The 16,783-nt window shown below is 42.6% G+C and overlaps 1 protein-coding gene across 3 annotated transcripts in view; it reads left to right on the top strand.

Moving 5' to 3' along the window:
- Positions 1-16,783, top strand: part of kif1b (kinesin family member 1B) — a 93,604-nt gene that overhangs the window by 32,389 nt on the left and 44,432 nt on the right. For 2 of the 3 annotated variants that reach the window (XM_088938163.1, XM_088938162.1), the window contains exons 7-16: positions 92-203; positions 1,110-1,187; positions 1,727-1,792; positions 2,183-2,258; positions 3,864-3,942; positions 4,355-4,497; positions 8,148-8,281; positions 13,181-13,260; positions 13,793-13,868; positions 15,776-15,855. In XM_088938163.1, coding sequence (XP_088794289.1) covers positions 92-203; positions 1,110-1,187; positions 1,727-1,792; positions 2,183-2,258; positions 3,864-3,942; positions 4,355-4,497; positions 8,148-8,281; positions 13,181-13,260; positions 13,793-13,868; positions 15,776-15,855 — 924 coding nt within the window. Of the gene's footprint in view, positions 1-91; positions 204-1,109; positions 1,188-1,726; positions 1,793-1,903; positions 1,922-2,182; positions 2,259-3,863; positions 3,943-4,354; positions 4,498-5,404; positions 5,447-8,069; positions 8,282-13,180; positions 13,261-13,792; positions 13,869-15,775; positions 15,856-16,783 lie in introns of all 3 variants that reach the window. The other variant, XM_088938161.1, reaches the window with a different exon arrangement.

The following is a 16,783-nucleotide window of genomic DNA, read 5'->3' as shown; positions in this document are numbered from 1 at the left end:
TCATATTCATGGGTTATTGTTTTTTCATTCCTGTTTTTTTAACAAACCTGGGGTCGTCTTCTCACCCCCTGGCTGAATCTCTGTGTCGCAGGACCGTGGCTGCGACCAACATGAACGAGACGAGCAGCAGGTCTCACGCTGTCTTCACGATTGTCTTCACTCAGAGGAAGCTTGACAGCGAAACCAACCTCTCCACAGAAAAGGTGAGAAGGGGCACTTTCTTACACAAAGGCTGGTGGGAGTGTGGAACAAGCTGCCCAGCCATCTTGTTGAAGCTGATTCCCTGGCTCCCTTTATGAAATGGCAGGATGAGACCAATTGGCTATAAAAACCAAGAGGGCTAAATGGCCTGTTCTAATTTGTGAACTTTGTTCTTATATTAACTTTTTACAATGGCCTGTTCTTTTAGCTAGTCAGGATATAACTCGAATAATGACCGAGGCATTTGAACTACAAAGTGCAGCAGTAAAATAAATCCCTGAGCAGAATTATATATAGTTGATTAATTAAATTAAAAACATAAAATGCATCAAATTCTGTCAAAGGAGAAGCACTGAATTTCGCCATCCTGTCAAGGTAATTTTCACTGACGAATTGCGCCACACTCTCAGGGTGATGTGGCCACGCTTTCATTTAAAAATGGCTATTAATGAGTCATGGTTAATGCATTTCTGTAAAAAAGCTATAGCATTGAATTTCAATTTAAAGTGCAAAAGAAAGGTTAGTTATTGCAGAGGGGGCTGGTGCTCTAAGCTCTGTACAATTATTCATGTATGAATGTGTCATGTTTTATCTGTTATTTGGTGCAGTTAACCAATGTAAAACAAACGACTTGACTTCGATCTGTTTTAAATCCAGCATATTTGTTTTCCAGACATACAGTAGCTTACAAAATTTTTACTTGTATGTTAAAAGAAAACTAAATGTGGAACAGTTCTAAAAAACATTTATAGATTTTTATTCCTTGGGTTAAGAGCCAATCTAGATGTACATGCACTACTGTATGTACATCAGCGTCTATAGATTTTCCTTTTCTTCTTCCCTGTTTTATTTCCCTGATTGATTTTGTGTTGGACATGCTCTGGGTTCTCACTGGTCTCTTGTTGTAGGTCAGCAAAATCAGCCTGGTGGATCTGGCAGGCAGCGAAAGAGCTGACTCCACAGGGGCTAAAGGGACGAGGTTAAAGGTATGCCTAATTATACAGCACTCTAGCGTTTCATTCCTGGAAGGGGCTGCAGTCTTCAGCACATGGGGCAGGGAGGGGGTCTAGCATCACGGTGCGGGGCGGACAGCCTGGGCTTCATTCCCTTGACTGGTGGCAGGGCTCATGGGGAAGAGAGAATGTGACCTGAGGCTGGGTCTGTTCCTTGCCTTTCTCTGAAATGGGAATCGGAACAGAAAATAAAAAATGACTGCTGTATATAAAAATAAGGACTAATCCAAACCAAACTCTTAAGATCGGAGTCATGCCAGAAGTTCTGAAATTGGAGAAGGTATTGTGTAGAAGCCTTTTCACTTGAATTGTAGATGCATCTGCTATTTTGAAAGTTGTAGAAAATGACAGTCCCCAGTTCATTCTATGTGCCCCAAGTTCCTTGCCATCAAAAACACACCATGTGTAAATCTGAAGACGCTGGTAATATTACGTACCCTCTTTAGGACCCTGTTCTTATCTGTTGTAGCCCTTTGCTTTTTAACAACTGCCTTTTTATAACTGCATTTCAGGAGGGTGCAAATATCAACAAGTCTCTGACAACATTAGGAAAAGTCATCTCTGCCCTGGCTGAAGTTGTGAGTAACTTTTCATTTCATTTGAAGAATTCTAATTCCACATTTCTGGCCAGGACCATTGTAACATGTTGAACTGTTTTTTCTCTTTCCTGTCAATGCTATCATTTACAGGATAACTGTACCAGCAAGGTAAACCTTCTTGTCTATGTCAAATAACTAGAATCGATGGATCATTGAAAACCATGCCATTGCTAAGCATTTTTCTCATTCTTTCTTATGTTTAAGTTGAGGCTGTTAGTCCCATCTTTGCTTTCTAATTCATCTCTCCATTTTCAAATACTGGTCTCTTATATTATAGTTCTCTCAAACTGTCATCTCTTGGTAAGTATCCTTAACTGTTGTGTCAAAACTGTGGTGTTGTAATATTGTACATCATGATTTTCTTTCCAGAGCAAAAAGAAGAAGAAAACCGATTTCATACCCTACAGAGACTCTGTATTGACTTGGCTGCTCAGGGAGAATTTAGGTGAGATAGAACACTTCTTATCAAACAAAAAGGATAGTAAAACACTTTGCTTGGATAAATTAGGCTTAAATATTCAGCCACAATTAAAATTATGCTTCCAACGACTACTAAGAGACAATTGACATTTGAGATGAGATAACAATTTGACTGTCAGGAGACATGATTATGGTTGCAGTACCCATGGTGTCACATCATAGTAATGTTTCCCAGCAGGTTTAGATGTTTGCTAAGAAATATATATTCTAGTTACATTTTGGCACAACACTTGTTGAATGACTTTGAACAATACTACTACATTGCATCCCACAATAGTACCTTGTAGACTAAGATTGCTGCTAAATACTGGCCATAATACAGTATTATAGGCCAATATCTCTACTGAATTACTACTGCAATACAATTCTGACCAACATCATCTTTGAATGACAACTAAAACACAGTAATTCATAGACCATTATTACCACTGGATTCTTACTGTAGTACATTATAGACCGAGATACACAAGTGTATTCTTGGCTAGTCTAGTGTCACCACTGCATTGCAACTAATCACTGCATTATAGACAAAATTACAACTGCAAAGACATTGACTGTATGACTGTATTGACAAAGACATTGACTGTATTGCTGTTGTAGTGTAGTAATGTCTAATATTACTATTGAATTAGAACTACACAAATAGATTGACCGTATATTCCTATTGAAAACAGTTTGTAGTACACTACAGGGTTCCTGCTGCTATAGTACACTATAGACCATATGTTGCCAAAGTGTTGTCCAAGGATTTTTTGGAAAAACTAGAAAACATCTTGCCAAGATAAATCATCTTAAATTTGTGAAAGACTGTATAAGTACTTTCCCCATTTAGCCATTAATTGAAATACCTGTAGATTGGTTATCTACAGTACTTCAATGCAGTATTGTTTGAGTTTTTTATGCATGAGTCATCAAAATGTTTAGATTTGGATGTTTATGATGGATTTGGTTTGATGTATATGAAGGGTTGTGGCACAGTTAGGGGATTAGTATCATACTAGGTCTCCTAGACACAAAAGCCTGGAAAAACAGAAGAGTGTCTGTGAAGTACTCAGTTCTAGAAGATTTTATTTTAGCTCATATTAAAAAAAAATATATAGTTGTCATGATGTCTTTATCAATCAGCAGGAAGCCTTCTGTTATCTTTTTCTCATTAAAGTCTCACATCAGCTACAATATGATTTAAAGATACGTCAACCAGCTATTGACAGTGGTGAGAGGATATTGCAAATAAGATATGGATTGCCCGAGGCAGCTGAACAGGCAGTCTTATGAAAGTGTCTGAGGTGGACGTGGCTTCAGAGAACCAATAATCTTTGTAACCAGCGGTCTGATGTGTTAGGGTGGTATTCATTTTCTTCTTTGATAGCGTTTGAGACGTTTTAATACTTTTCAGTCTGTCATGTCACCAACCACTGGTCCGCTTCACAAACCTGTAAAAGGCAAAAAGTAATACCTATTTTTTTCCGAGGTAGGAAAGGGCCTTTCTGTATGTTCTACAGCTTGACAGGAGGTTGATGTTACCCCTTGCAAAAATGTTTGCCTAATTGCTTAACATGTTCTGTTGCAGGCGGTAATTCCAGGACTGCTATGGTTGCTGCTCTCAGTCCAGCGGACATTAACTACGATGAGACACTCAGCACGCTTAGGCAAGGCTTTATGGAGAAATATATTAATATAAAAGATGCACCCTGCTGCTTTCAGTGTGCTGAGTGCATCAAGGTTTATCTTTAACCTTGGACAATTAAAACTGCATTATAGGCCGGTACTGCCACTGCATTCTTAATTCAGCACATTGCAGGCCAGGAAACGTCTTATAGTCTTGTGTCGCCACTGAATTGTAACTTCAGTTGCAACTGCAATACGGTGCATTATTAACTAATGTGACAATTTCAATTAAGGTACATGATTGACTGATTTTATTCATGACTAGATGAATACAATGACTAATATTTCTGTTGAATCAAATCAAATATATTGTAGTAGCTTATAAACCAATAGTGTATCACTTACTGTACATAAAAACTATAATATGCTGCTCCCTGTTACTGATCCTTGCAGATATGCAGATCGGGCCAAACAGATCAAGTGCAACGCCGTCATCAACGAGGATCCCAACGCCAAGCTGGTGCGCGAGCTGAAGGAGGAAGTCACGCGGCTGAAGGACCTCCTGCGCGCTCAGGGGCTGGGGGACATTCTGGACAGTAAGTCGGGGTGCACGCCACGGAGAGCAAGAACGTGCTCAGGACATAGCGTTTCCTCTTGGAGCAGGAGGGCCAGGCTGTCTGCAAGAGATCTAGGCCTCTTTATAGCAGGGGGGCACTGAGAGCAGGTAGAAGCTAGTTGAATTTGTCCAGTTTCGCCCACGATTCATTAAGAACGAAGTTGCAATGAACACCTGCAGACACACCAGCCCTCTGGGGCTAGGACCGAATGGTTCTGATTTACAGCTTACATTTTATTATGCGCGAGTTCCATTCAGGTGGTCCGTTTACCTCTCCATCTTGCTTTCAGAGTTTCTATGCACTGCACTGTACAGTACTCCATGAGTCACTATCACCTCTCAGAGGCTGGATATTGAATGTGTGTGCAGTCTGGTATCGTGATGAAAACAAAAATAAATGTGTTTTGGCACAGGTGTTCCATTAAATCCAGGAAGCAGCGTGGCATTTAAGCATTTTATAGCTCTCACGGAAGTCGGCTGTCCTTTTCAATATTGTATAATAAATATAGTAGATTGATGTTTTTAAAACCTTTTTGAAAAGTGGAAAAAATCATTCCGTTCACCAGGTATGAAGTACAATGTTAAATGCAGAAAGAACTTACGGAACATGATCTTGGTTTTGAGCAAGCACATGATATAATTTTCTTTGGACCTTCATAAATTTTATATTTTAATAGCATGCAATAATCAGTGACTGAAGTTCTGCACATTCAGTATTTTGCAACCAGGTCTTTTTTTGTAGGGGAAGAAAAACTTCACTCCATCCATGTGTTCTCTTGGTCCATTCAGCCTTTTCTCTATGTAATCAATGACCTCCAACACCCTGTCAGTTTGTTGGCCTGACCTCTGACCTTTGACCCTTTTCGTGTTCTCCTGCTTCCCTTCAGTTGATCCGATGGGCGATGATTATCCAGGAAGTGGGAGCAAATGTGTGTATAAGTGTGGTGGTACTTCCTCTCTCTCTCTTTCCCACTGTTTCCCTCTCTCCTAGTGGCTCACTGAGCACTCTTGCCCCCTGCGAAAGCCCCTTGCTTGGCCCTGCATGTCTCAGGCGAATCTAAAAGCTTTCAAAGCCTCGGCAAGGAGTCCCAGACAAATGAAATATTAAGAAGAAAAATGTTTCACATGTATATCGCATACATCAGAACATCTGTGCTGGTTAGAATATGATATAGAGCTTTTATTTGATAAATACCAAAGAAAAAAATCTGTGCGATGAGACAAAAAATGTATTCAGACACCCCCTCCTTCCCCAAATATAAAATGTCCATGAAAAAATGTGGATCCATTATTAATGTATCTATAGCAATAGTAGACTTCTCAAAATCACTGCAGGATCAAATGTGTGGTTTCTTCTCCCTCTCCAACTGCGGTTATCAACAGCCTCCATGTTGCTTTCCTCGACGCTGAGCTATTGGAGCGTTACATTAATATTGCAATTATTTGTGATGTTACAAACTTACATTCTCACATTGAAACAGCCAGCTGCAAGCTGAAAGATGCATTTTTTTCTAGCTCTTAAAAGAGTGAAGTGGTTTTAGCTGTGAATTTTAGATGTGCTTTACTGTGCCAGAATAGTGCTGTGTTCTAGTTTTTTTTTGCTCCCATTCTAATTAGTGTGAGTTCTAAAAATATCAGTGCAGCCTCACAATTGTGTGTATTTCCTGCTTTTCTCTCTGCCTTCTCCCATGTTCTATAATAATCCCTGCCTATTGCACTAAAGCTGCATAAAATCTAAACATAACAAACCAGATCTAACATGCCATTTAACATCTGTCTGGGAATTCTTGATATCCACTCATAAGCGCTAATTTCTGGAGTGCTTCAAAGTGAAGAACCCCTTTAAAAAAACAAACTAATTTTATTTATTGTGTGCATCATTATTTTCAGTGCCTACAGCCTAACATTGCATAAATCGCTTGCATGAAAACAAAAGCAAAGCAGCTGTTTGCCAGAGCTCAGCCACAGCTGGACCCTTGCCCTTGCAGCAGATCCATGCTCTGAACATGGAAGGTCTATTCTGTAATGTGGGTCTGATTAGCTTGTGTTTGGCTGCGTGGAGGAGCCCTTCTTGACAGGCTTTCCTTGGTGCTTCACGATCCACTGAGTGGCTCCACAAGCATCCTCCAGAGCCACATGGATTCGCCCCTGAGTACTGCTCATTTTCCTCGGCTTCCCAGTGACAAGGCCGTGCTTAAGGATCTAAATGAGGGAGATATTAGGATTCATGGTGACGTGTCATTTGAATAGACCTTGCTTAATTAGTAAAAGCAAAAAAAAAAATCTAACCTTGCAGCATGCTCAACCCTTCTCTGCCTGGCCCTCTGATCCCTGGACTGTTTGCCCCTCCTTTGCCCAGTTCAAGATTTTCTGTATAGTGTTGGCAGTTTTCAAGCCCTTTCCAGATATTCTAATTGGTGTAGAAGTCCCAGTGCATCGTTTCTAAGAATCTGATTTGTGTTTAATGTGAAAGCTAACCATTCTAAATGCTAATGTACAGCATGTGCAAATACCGAGACTGCAGGAGATGTATGTAGGCTTTATAAAGAATACAGTTATTTGTTTGTCAGGCTGCACAACCACTACATAGCTATAGGTATTGTGTATTGTGTTGTTAATTTAGTCAATGCTTTGCTGATTTTCATAGTAGCATAACAGCAGTCACATGGCCCTCCACTGTAGACTCTCAGCAGACTGATTACTTTGAGCTCCGGGCTGCAAGTCGCCTTTCAGAACCAAAACAGTGATTATGTGGGAGGGTTTATTTGTCTTACCAAGACAAAAGACAAAGTAGTGAGCGGAATTTCTTATGCCTATATATTTCTGCGGCTTGTTGATTTCTGTAGCCCGGGTGTTCAAACAGGGGGGCTCTGTCACCCCTCGATGGTGGCAGGGATCCCTCTGATAGTGGCCACGGTTTGCCAAGTCACCCCAAGAATCGAGTCTGCCTGGGTAACCCCAGCTGTGCCAGATCTACCCTGTGATTTAGCTGAGAAGCTGTGAGCTCCCAGTCTCTTCTAAGAGGTGCCAACCTTTCTGTATGGGCACTCTGGCCCAGTGGCCCAGGTGAGCAGATGCCCAACCTGCACTCCTCCCTCCACTGGCACTAAGACTGTCATGCTGAGGAGGAGTAGATTTACTGTTGGTAAGTCCAAACAGGGAGAGTATGAAAGGAGAAATATGGAGTGTACCTACTGTATATGCACATGTAGCGATTCATCACTAATACTCTCAACTTAGTCTTTAGACATTTAACGCAGGTTGGCCACACATTGTCCTCGTAGTATTGATTATTGAGGACATTTAATATCAAAGAAATATATAAAAAAAGAACCAACAGAATATCAGATGCTGTAGTTTTTGCTGACGTTTTGGCCTGAAAACTGCCTCCTCTGTGACTAACCGTTTTTGCTGGTTTGTCTCTTGTATCCTTTAAATTCGCGTCTTGTGTGTCTTATACCAGTCTTTCCTCCTTCTCTTTCTCTCCTTTCTCTCTGTCTCTGCCTTTTTTTCTCTTTTTTTTCCCCCAACACCACTTCCTCTGTCGCTCAGACCTGAAAGATATACACAACAATAAGCATAGGTACTTACTAGCCTCTGAGAATCAACGACCTGGCCATTTCTCCACAGCACCCATCGGTTCCCTGACAGCCTCCCCATCCTCCAGCTCTCTCAGCAGCCAGACAGGCCTGCAGTCTGTCTCCAGCATTCAGGAGCGCATCATGTCCACGCCAGGAGGAGAGGAGGCCATCGAGAGGCTCAAGGTAACGGACAGCCTCTCTGTTGACGTGGCAGCTGCTTTTAGTGTTGGAGTTTTCCCATCGATTTTTTTTTGTTAATTCATAAAAGGTAACGGGGTGGCATGGTTGTTATCATTGCTGCCTCGTGGCACTGGGGCCTTGGATTCAATTCCTGTCGTGCTTTCTTGTGGAGTTTGTTCGCCTGTGTTGGGATTTTTGTGTGCCCTGTGACGGACTGGCGTCCCGCCCAGGGTGTACCCTGCCTTGCTCCCGTTGCTTGCTGGGATAGGCCGCGGCTCCCCCACCGCGCTGTATTGGATGCAGCGGTGAGTGGCTGGATGGATGAAAATTGGAGGCCAAAAAAGAGGTTTTAACAAAGTGTGCAACTGAAAATAGTTTGTGTTTGAAATTCTGCATGAAGAGAAGGCACTCGCTGTAGTACAGCCCAAGTGAAAGGCTGATCCAGTGATTATACTTGGACACCTGTCAGCTTCTCTTTATTCCTATTGGCGAAGGTGATGGAGTGAAGCACAGAATCACACTGAGATGCATTGCCTCCCTTCCAGCCAATAATTTTGTAGTTACACTGAATAGAGTGCTTTAGTCGGTAATTAAAACTGCTCTAATTTTGTCATTAGAAATCATGTAATGAGGGGAAACTTTGGCCAGGAGCTTGTCTTGATTAATGGTCCTGGAAAATCGGCCTGTGAACAGACTATTGAAAGCACCCCTAATTGGTCAGAATGTTTAATGTCTCAAGGCCCCCCAGTAGGGACCAAAATCAATCAAGACCCAGGTCCCGGATGCATGGTTTCTACAGGAAGAACTGAACCGTGTTTGTGCTTGGTGAAGTTCTGATTGAGCCCTGCGGAACAGAATCCGTTTACTCCAGTAACGCGCCGCATGTCCTGTGGCGCCCGCAATCTAAGCGCGATCTTGTTACTATGACAACCTCGACAGGAGTTTCAGTCACAGGTAAAGTGCTGTGAGTTTCACACGTATCAAACCGGAAAACAGCCATACTGCAATTAGGGGGCGCAGTGCAGTTAATCACCATGGTAACCTCTGGGAAGAGAAATATGTGCCGTTTCTCCCTCAGTACGAGCTGATGTCGAGACAACCACCTTTTTTTTTGTTAGAAATGCATTCATATGTCATATCTGTACTCATGCACTGTAAATGAAGTAAACTTGTTGGTACTGTGTATTCCGATGCGTTTCCTCTACAGCTTTGACAGCTGATGACTAGAGTGCGCCGTCATCATGGTGATCCAGGGCTCAGTGCAGGCTCACAGTGCCGAACTGAATTGGCTTTGTTTACTACAAGACAACTGATCATTTTGGCATGCATTATTTTTTTTTTAACCACCCATCTTGACTGTTCAAAATCGTTCCTCATTTCAGCGGTCAGGAGGGTAAAAATGGGCCATAGAAACAAACTTCTTCTTAGCTCAAAAATGGGAAAATCAAGTTACCCAATGATGCATGAAGCTGATAGGAGTAAGAATTTCAGTTCTTTAGAAAACATTAAGCTATTATAACACATATAAATATTGTTTTTTGACTATGTGGACAAGTAAATGGTGCAGTGAGCAGTACAATAAAGGAATTTCATTATTCTTAACGTACCAAAGAAAAAATATATACGAGGCATATAGAGTAAACTTTTTTTAAATTTCCCATATGGAAATGTATTTCGGTATACATGATCAAACAGAGTGCACTTCATTAAAGACACATTTTAAAAAGAACAGTGAGAAGTCAAATCTGTCCTGTCCGCCTGGGTTTTCACCTGGTTTATCAACGACCCCGGGTCAGGATGCACACAAAAGGGCGATTATCCAGAATAAGCATGGCGATCCTTTCTGTCTGGAGAGTCAGCTGTAAAACGGACATGTGCTGTGAAAGCGGTCTGCCTATTGTGGAGGACTGCTGGGTGTTGGCTGGAAACAGAAGACTGTACCACCCTCTCCCCCTCTCTATCTCTCTCTCTCGCCCTCTCGCTCACACTGTAGCTTGTGAGCAGTGAGAAAGCGCTCAGTGCAGAGCACACGGCGTCTTCTGGCCATTAAGAGCCACGGTTGCCATGGAGACGCTGGTGCCGTCTCTGCGATCGCCGACACACAATCTGTCATACAGTGACATCATTGCCCTACAAGACAACGCAAAAGCCAGTCTAAGGTAGAATTGAGACCAAAATAGAACAGGTCTTTGTGTCCATGACGCCAGAAAACGCAACGCGCATTGAATTTTTTATTTGGACTTCAGATTGTTTCTTATGCCGACAGAGCCTTGCTTTATGCATTCAGCTTTTTCAGACCTTTTCATGGTCTTGACCTAGAAGGTGCAAGAAGTGATTGAAGACCTCTGTTCTTCTCTGCGCTTGCTGGATTACAGGGTGCCCTTGAATTTCAAATGCTGTTTCTAACAGGCCATCAAAGGTTCAACAAATCCTTTGCGTTCATCAGAAGAAGAAAAAAACACTGCGTCATTTTTCCCTAGCATACAAGAATTGTCCTTAAAAAATGAACCCATCTGGGAAAAACTGCTGTGAACTTCTTTTCTCTTTTAAATCTCTTAAACCTGAAAGCTGGAGCAGTGGTTTACATCAGCAGCCTTATCAAGAAACATGCCCATTTTAGTTTAAAAATATCAACCAACTATTTATCATTTCCTTTCATTTGCCAGGCAAAATATCAGACACAACTGACCTCTGTGTAATGCAGCAGGAATATGCAAACTTTTCAGAATGTTCATGTAAGCGGGCACACATCCTTATTAATGCATCTTTTAAAGAGCTCTTCAAATCGGTCTCATGGCCTAGATTATGTTTTGAGAAGTCACTTACGTTTAAAAGAGACTACTGCCGCAAGCTACAGTATGTGGCATCTTTAATCAAATATGTATAGAAAAAAGAAAATGAAATGGAAACTTTAAGAGGAATAATGGCACTGGAACATAAGGAACATGGGTGTGTTGCTTTTCTGATTGCTGCTCAGATCAGGGCTCTGAGTGAGAAGTAGCGAGCCCACAGTGTCTCCTTCTACAACAGGATGGCTGGTGTTAAAGGGAATACTGCAGTCCCAATTTCTTAGGCTGGTTATTAAATCTCGGTAACAAATTCATTGACAGCATAGAAGAATATGACAAATTCTGAATTAAGCACAAAATCGTGAACAGGTTGTTACAAACCCCTGGTCTTGCCACAGGTGAGAGCGAGAGTTCTCACGGTCTGTGACGTGATAAGGCCGTTCCTGCTCGCTAGTCCCTGCAGTGGCTAATGTAAGTACAGGTTGTGCAGCAGACAATTCACTGCAGAAGAACTTCCAACGTGATCTGCAAGCAGAGTTGAGAAGTCCCTTTTATCGTTAAAAACAGTCTGGGAATCGAGAGCAACGTTTCTGTTGGATTAAAAGAGATGTATTCACAAGCCTGCTCGTTTGCAATGTCATGTCGCGGGATGTTTTGTTGCCTCGTTCTGAAATGCTGCGCATACCTGGAAATGTCGGTCTTTGTGATGGAAATGGGATGGAAACGCAAGTTACAGTGGTGCATTTTACTTCCGTTGTGGTTTGAAATGCGCTCATCGGTGCTGATCCTTTCTAACCCCGAAACATGAAGATAGCACTCCAGCCTCCCTTTGACTCTTTGCTGATGAGCCGCCGTGCTCTCTCTGCAGCCGGAGAGGTGTGACTGGCACTTCAGAAATGACCACCTGGGAGGGCTTCGGTGTGGAGCTGCTCCACCCCGGAGACAGGTGTCCTCATCTCTCGGGAACTCTCACAGGTCGGGGTGGGGGGGGGGGGAATAATCGGGAAGTCTTGACGGAATTGCGTACCGATTTGGGATTCAGGAGACTGGAGCCTCGCTGGGGTTCGCCGTAGGCTGTAGTACAGAGGCGCTGGCTGACGCTGAGACGGAGTAGAGCACACCTTCTTAGTAGATTAATTTTCTATGAATGTAGTGAGAATTCCTTTTATCCTTTTTTTTAAATTGAGTATAGACATCAGTTTTGGGAGGCTCCGAGATTGAAAATATTCCCCCGATAAAGCCGGCATGACAAATGTGTCCCATGCGCAACGGTGGCAGCTTTCAGATTTCGGATTTAACCTTATGTCATCGAGTATTTTCTGAACGATATTAATCATTTCAGCAGGGGCGGCTTTCCAGCGTGATCGGATTTAATAAGAGATTTCAGCCAGTGTGATTTGTGCGGCGCAAACAAGCAGCTGGTTGTAACCAGCAGAGATTCTCCCCTCAGCAAAGAGCTAACAACCGCCTTTTGTTAGTGAAGACGCACTTTGGAGACCTAACCCCCTCGCGTTTTCCACATCTTTTCAAATTGCTCTGCACTACTCGTTTTTAACTACAGTTATGGTTACTCAATCCCTGATTACCTGAATTGCCCTGATTACCTTTTTTCTTAACACAAGGTTTATAGTGTCCTATTGGGCGATCTCCGAAGATATTTGCACAAAACATACTTTAAAAAAAAATAGTTTTAGCTATTATAAACCTTCATTTATTTTGTTTTTGGTAATTTCCGTATCTGAGCCACAGCAACTCATCACACTTACACAGCTGGGGGGGACTGGGGTAACTGGGGTACAGTACCTCACTCAACTACAACAGCGGGGACTCAAACCCACAAGCCAGCAGTTCCGAGATCAGAGACTTGCCCACCATGCTGCGCTGTGCTTCCTTCGTTAGTAGTAGTAAAAATGATAAATGATTAATAATTATAATTTTTGTGCACCTTCAATGTTTTCCTTTTGAAATTGCAAATAAGATGACATCATTGTTTTTTTAATTTTCTGCCCATGGCGGAAATAGCTCTGTCCTGGCGGTCTCTCCTGGCAGTCCCTGTGGCAGTGTCTGGGAAAAGAGTCTGCACCATGTCTCATGTTTCCCCCTCCCCCACCAGGAATCGGAGAAGATCATTGCAGAGCTCAATGAGACCTGGGAGGAGAAACTGAGGAAGACGGAAGCCATCCGGATGGAAAGGTCAGCTGGCCTCGGCTGCAGCCGGGAGTCACGAGGAGCTCAGGCAGGGGTGTCTGTCGCGGGCGCTGTGAGATGCTCTCTCCTGCTGGAAGTGTGCACTGCGCACGTGGAGCGAGAGCTCGGTGTCGCACTGTCATCTATCGCCAGTGAAAGTCACCAATCACAAGCTGCTTCTCTTTACCTCAGCCAAGAATAATAATAAAGTCTGGCAGGAACGTGCTCCCTTTGCAAGAGATGGGGTTCCCTGTCCCGCCCCTTAAAATATATTTTAGAAATTGTGTTTTTATTGCTTTTTTTATTGTCTGAAAATGTCTGAGGACTACATGGCTCATCAAAGATTTTTGAGGGTGAATTGCAGTTTTCTCTTCATTTGCGTTTTAAAGCATTCGGCTTGAAGTGCCCCTCAGAATAGAGCGTACAGTACAGCAGTGTTTTTGACGTTATTTCCAGAGCCAGAGGGGAGAGAACCTGAGGGGTCTGTGTGCTGGTTATGTTTTCTCTTGCTTACCTTGTCTGCGCTGTTCCGATCCAGGGAGGCACTCCTGGCGGAGATGGGCGTGGCCATACGCGAGGATGGAGGGACACTGGGGGTCTTCTCGCCCAAAAAGGTAAAGCCGAGAGGTCCTTCAGACTCTTAGGAAAGGCGGGTGGGTTCAGACAGCACCGCCAGGCTGCAGAATTCCAATTTCCTGCCTTTCCAAGCAGCTCCAGCCTTTTCCACCGGTCTGAAACCATCGACACGAAATCCGAATGTAAAAGCTTTGTGTGTACTTTGTGACTTTAAACGTGAAAAGGCCAGGCCTGAATTTAAATGTTAGATTTTTGCTTTTTTTCTCGGCCTTCTACCTCTTCACTTTCGTCATTTTTCTCTCTGTTTTGCCCCTTATTGTTTTCTGTGCTCTTTCTCTTATTTTCTTATAACCTTGAGTTCAGATTTGCCCACAACGGCCATCTTCCTTGTTTGGTGAGGATTTTGATTCTTTTCCAACTAACAAGGTTCGTGGAAACATTGAATTCATGAGTTTTGCATTAGCGGCAGCAACAGACTTATTGTTCTGTATGAGTGTATATAGGAGCCTGCAGCGATATCTCAATTTGCTCCTTCACATAGGCCACCCTAAACTGAGGTTGTTAGTATATCTTATAGTATGTGCAAAATGCTTATTGTTTATAACGGTGATGGTGATGATTTTATCTTGTAGATTTTGGTAACATTGGGTTACTCTCATTGTACATTCAGGTGTAAGTGCAGTTACAACTTCAATAGCGTACAGTGCCACCTAGTGCTGTTTCTGTTCCTGGCAGGCAGTGTGTGCAATCTTAGTACTGCAGTGAAGTCCGCCTGTTACAGTAGGACGGTATTATATACGAGTTGTACCAGAGTCTGTTAGCCCTGGCCTCCTCGCGGCCAAGCTGATTAAGTGTGTAGAAAGCAGCTTATCGAGAAAAAGGTCTGAGCAGGAAAGGGTGGATTAGTGCACCCTACATCTGCGATCTCTCCCTCTTCTGTTGAACCAAGCCCGAGAGACTCCAGAACAGATTAGCGATTGCAGTGATTGAAGGTGCTAAACTCACAGCACCAATTTCATTTCCACGTTGGCTAGCCCAGACTCCTCAGCTGCACTGTGGTTTACTTTCTGTATGACCCCAGTAAAAGGTAGTGAAATGCTGTAGTTAGATATAGTGTCCAGGCTTCATTTATTAGTGTAAATGGTGCTGTTTGTCAGAGCTGTAGTGGTTGCAGCTGTGTTTTCTGTTGACACATGGCAAGCCGAGCTCGGAAACAGATGTGCGAGCACATGGAAACAAGTGCTTAATTTATCCAGCTCATGAATTTAATGACTTTTATTGCTAACATTTCTCCTCCTTTTTTTTCCATTCAACTCATTTCTTCCCCTTTGTGTTTGTCAACTGCGCCGTTTCACCTGTCCGTTCTTTCTCCTCTCGCTGTGCTGGCCACTTGTCTGTCGATCAGATTTTCTCAGAGAGGCCGTGTGATCTGTTCGCGGACTCTAATGGGGTATTTTCCCCTAAAAAGGTTGGTGCAAAATACCATCAAAAAAAGAAAGGAGCCGTGTAGAGGTAGATCTGGTGATCTAGTACAAATATCCGCCAAGATTAAACCTGGGATCAGGAGACCTGGAATCAGAAGATGTAGCATTTGAGATTGGTCGCTGAGTTTTGGACCTGAAAACCTAATAGTTCAGTACAAGCAGTGCGCAGCATATTGTAGTCATGTATTGGAGCCACTTGGCTTCTTAAACCTCTCAAGCTAGAATGCAGACGTCACTGTCGGTCTTCTGATTCAGGATCGAATGAAAACCTGGTGTGTTCCAGTCTGTTCTCACAGGACTTTGGAATGCTCTGCGAGTAAAGAATAGCTCTTCTGAGTGTATGTTTATCCTTGTGCATAGAGGAGCATATCGTGTAGAGGTTTCTTTTTTTTTTTTTTCTTTGCGTCTTGAGAAAACTGTGCTGAGTGTGTCTGTGGGGTTTGTCTCCTTGGTTTTTACAGACACCGCATCTGGTTAACTTGAATGAAGACCCTCTGATGTCCGAATGCCTGCTTTATTATATCAAAGATGGGATTACAAGGTAAAAAGATTCAGGACGGGTTAAACAACGATGCTGAATCTCTGACCTAATTCAGTGATCCCTTCTGAGGCTTGAACGATTTTCATTTCATTCACTTGCTGGTAATTGCATTGGTAGCAAAACAGGAATGTGCAGTTCGGAGTAGTGGCAACACTTGTGGGTGTTTTGCATCATCTGCAGTCTGTTTTTCAGAGCTGGAGGGGTCACCCAGTAGTGCTTTTGCTGGCCGGTTAGGAAACATACTTGTCAGCCGCTGATACACCATGTTTGTTTTCATATTAAAACTACATGGTATTAACCAAGTGCAATATCCCATTGCTTTATAAAAAAACATTAGCCCCTTATAATTGAGAGTTTTTTCTTAATGAAGATGGCATAATTAGCTTTTGCAGTTTTCTCTCATTACCCTGAAAACAGCCTCGCTTACATTCATACAGTTCAAAGAAAATAATTTCTTTCTGTGCCAGATATTTAATGTTGCTGGACATAGAGATGTTTAAACTCTGCCTGTTGCTGCTGGAGCTCTCGTTAGCCTTTCTGATTCTCAGAGGGTGTTTAAAACGATTAACCAGACACCAACGAGTCAGCAGTTCGAGCTAATGACAGGCCACTCTCATGTACTGGCATATTCCTTGCACACAATGCTCTGAAGAAAAACCTTTCTGCTTTTTCTGTGGGGAGAAAAGCACACATTTTTACACTGGTGATAATTTCTAGGAGCAGTGTTGATGTCGTGTTTTAACGAGGTAATGGGTAACTACCATCTAAAGCCTGGTGTCTAATCCTGGAAGCACTCTGAGTTTCTTAAACACTGCCAGAGAAATAAACCTTAAAAAAGCTTGGTTGGTCTTTAATGAAAAATAATAAGGCAGCAGGAGGAACAATAGTACTACCCTCTTTGTAAAAAAAAAAAGTTTTAAAAAAATCT

The sequence above is a fragment of the Atractosteus spatula genome, chromosome 20 (assembly GCF_055471065.1).
Source record: "Atractosteus spatula isolate fAtrSpa1 chromosome 20, fAtrSpa1.hap1, whole genome shotgun sequence".
Classification (NCBI taxonomy): Eukaryota; Metazoa; Chordata; class Actinopteri; order Semionotiformes; family Lepisosteidae; genus Atractosteus; species Atractosteus spatula.
The sequence above is the reverse complement of the archived record's forward strand: the minus strand, read 5'-3'. Positions and strand labels throughout refer to the sequence as shown.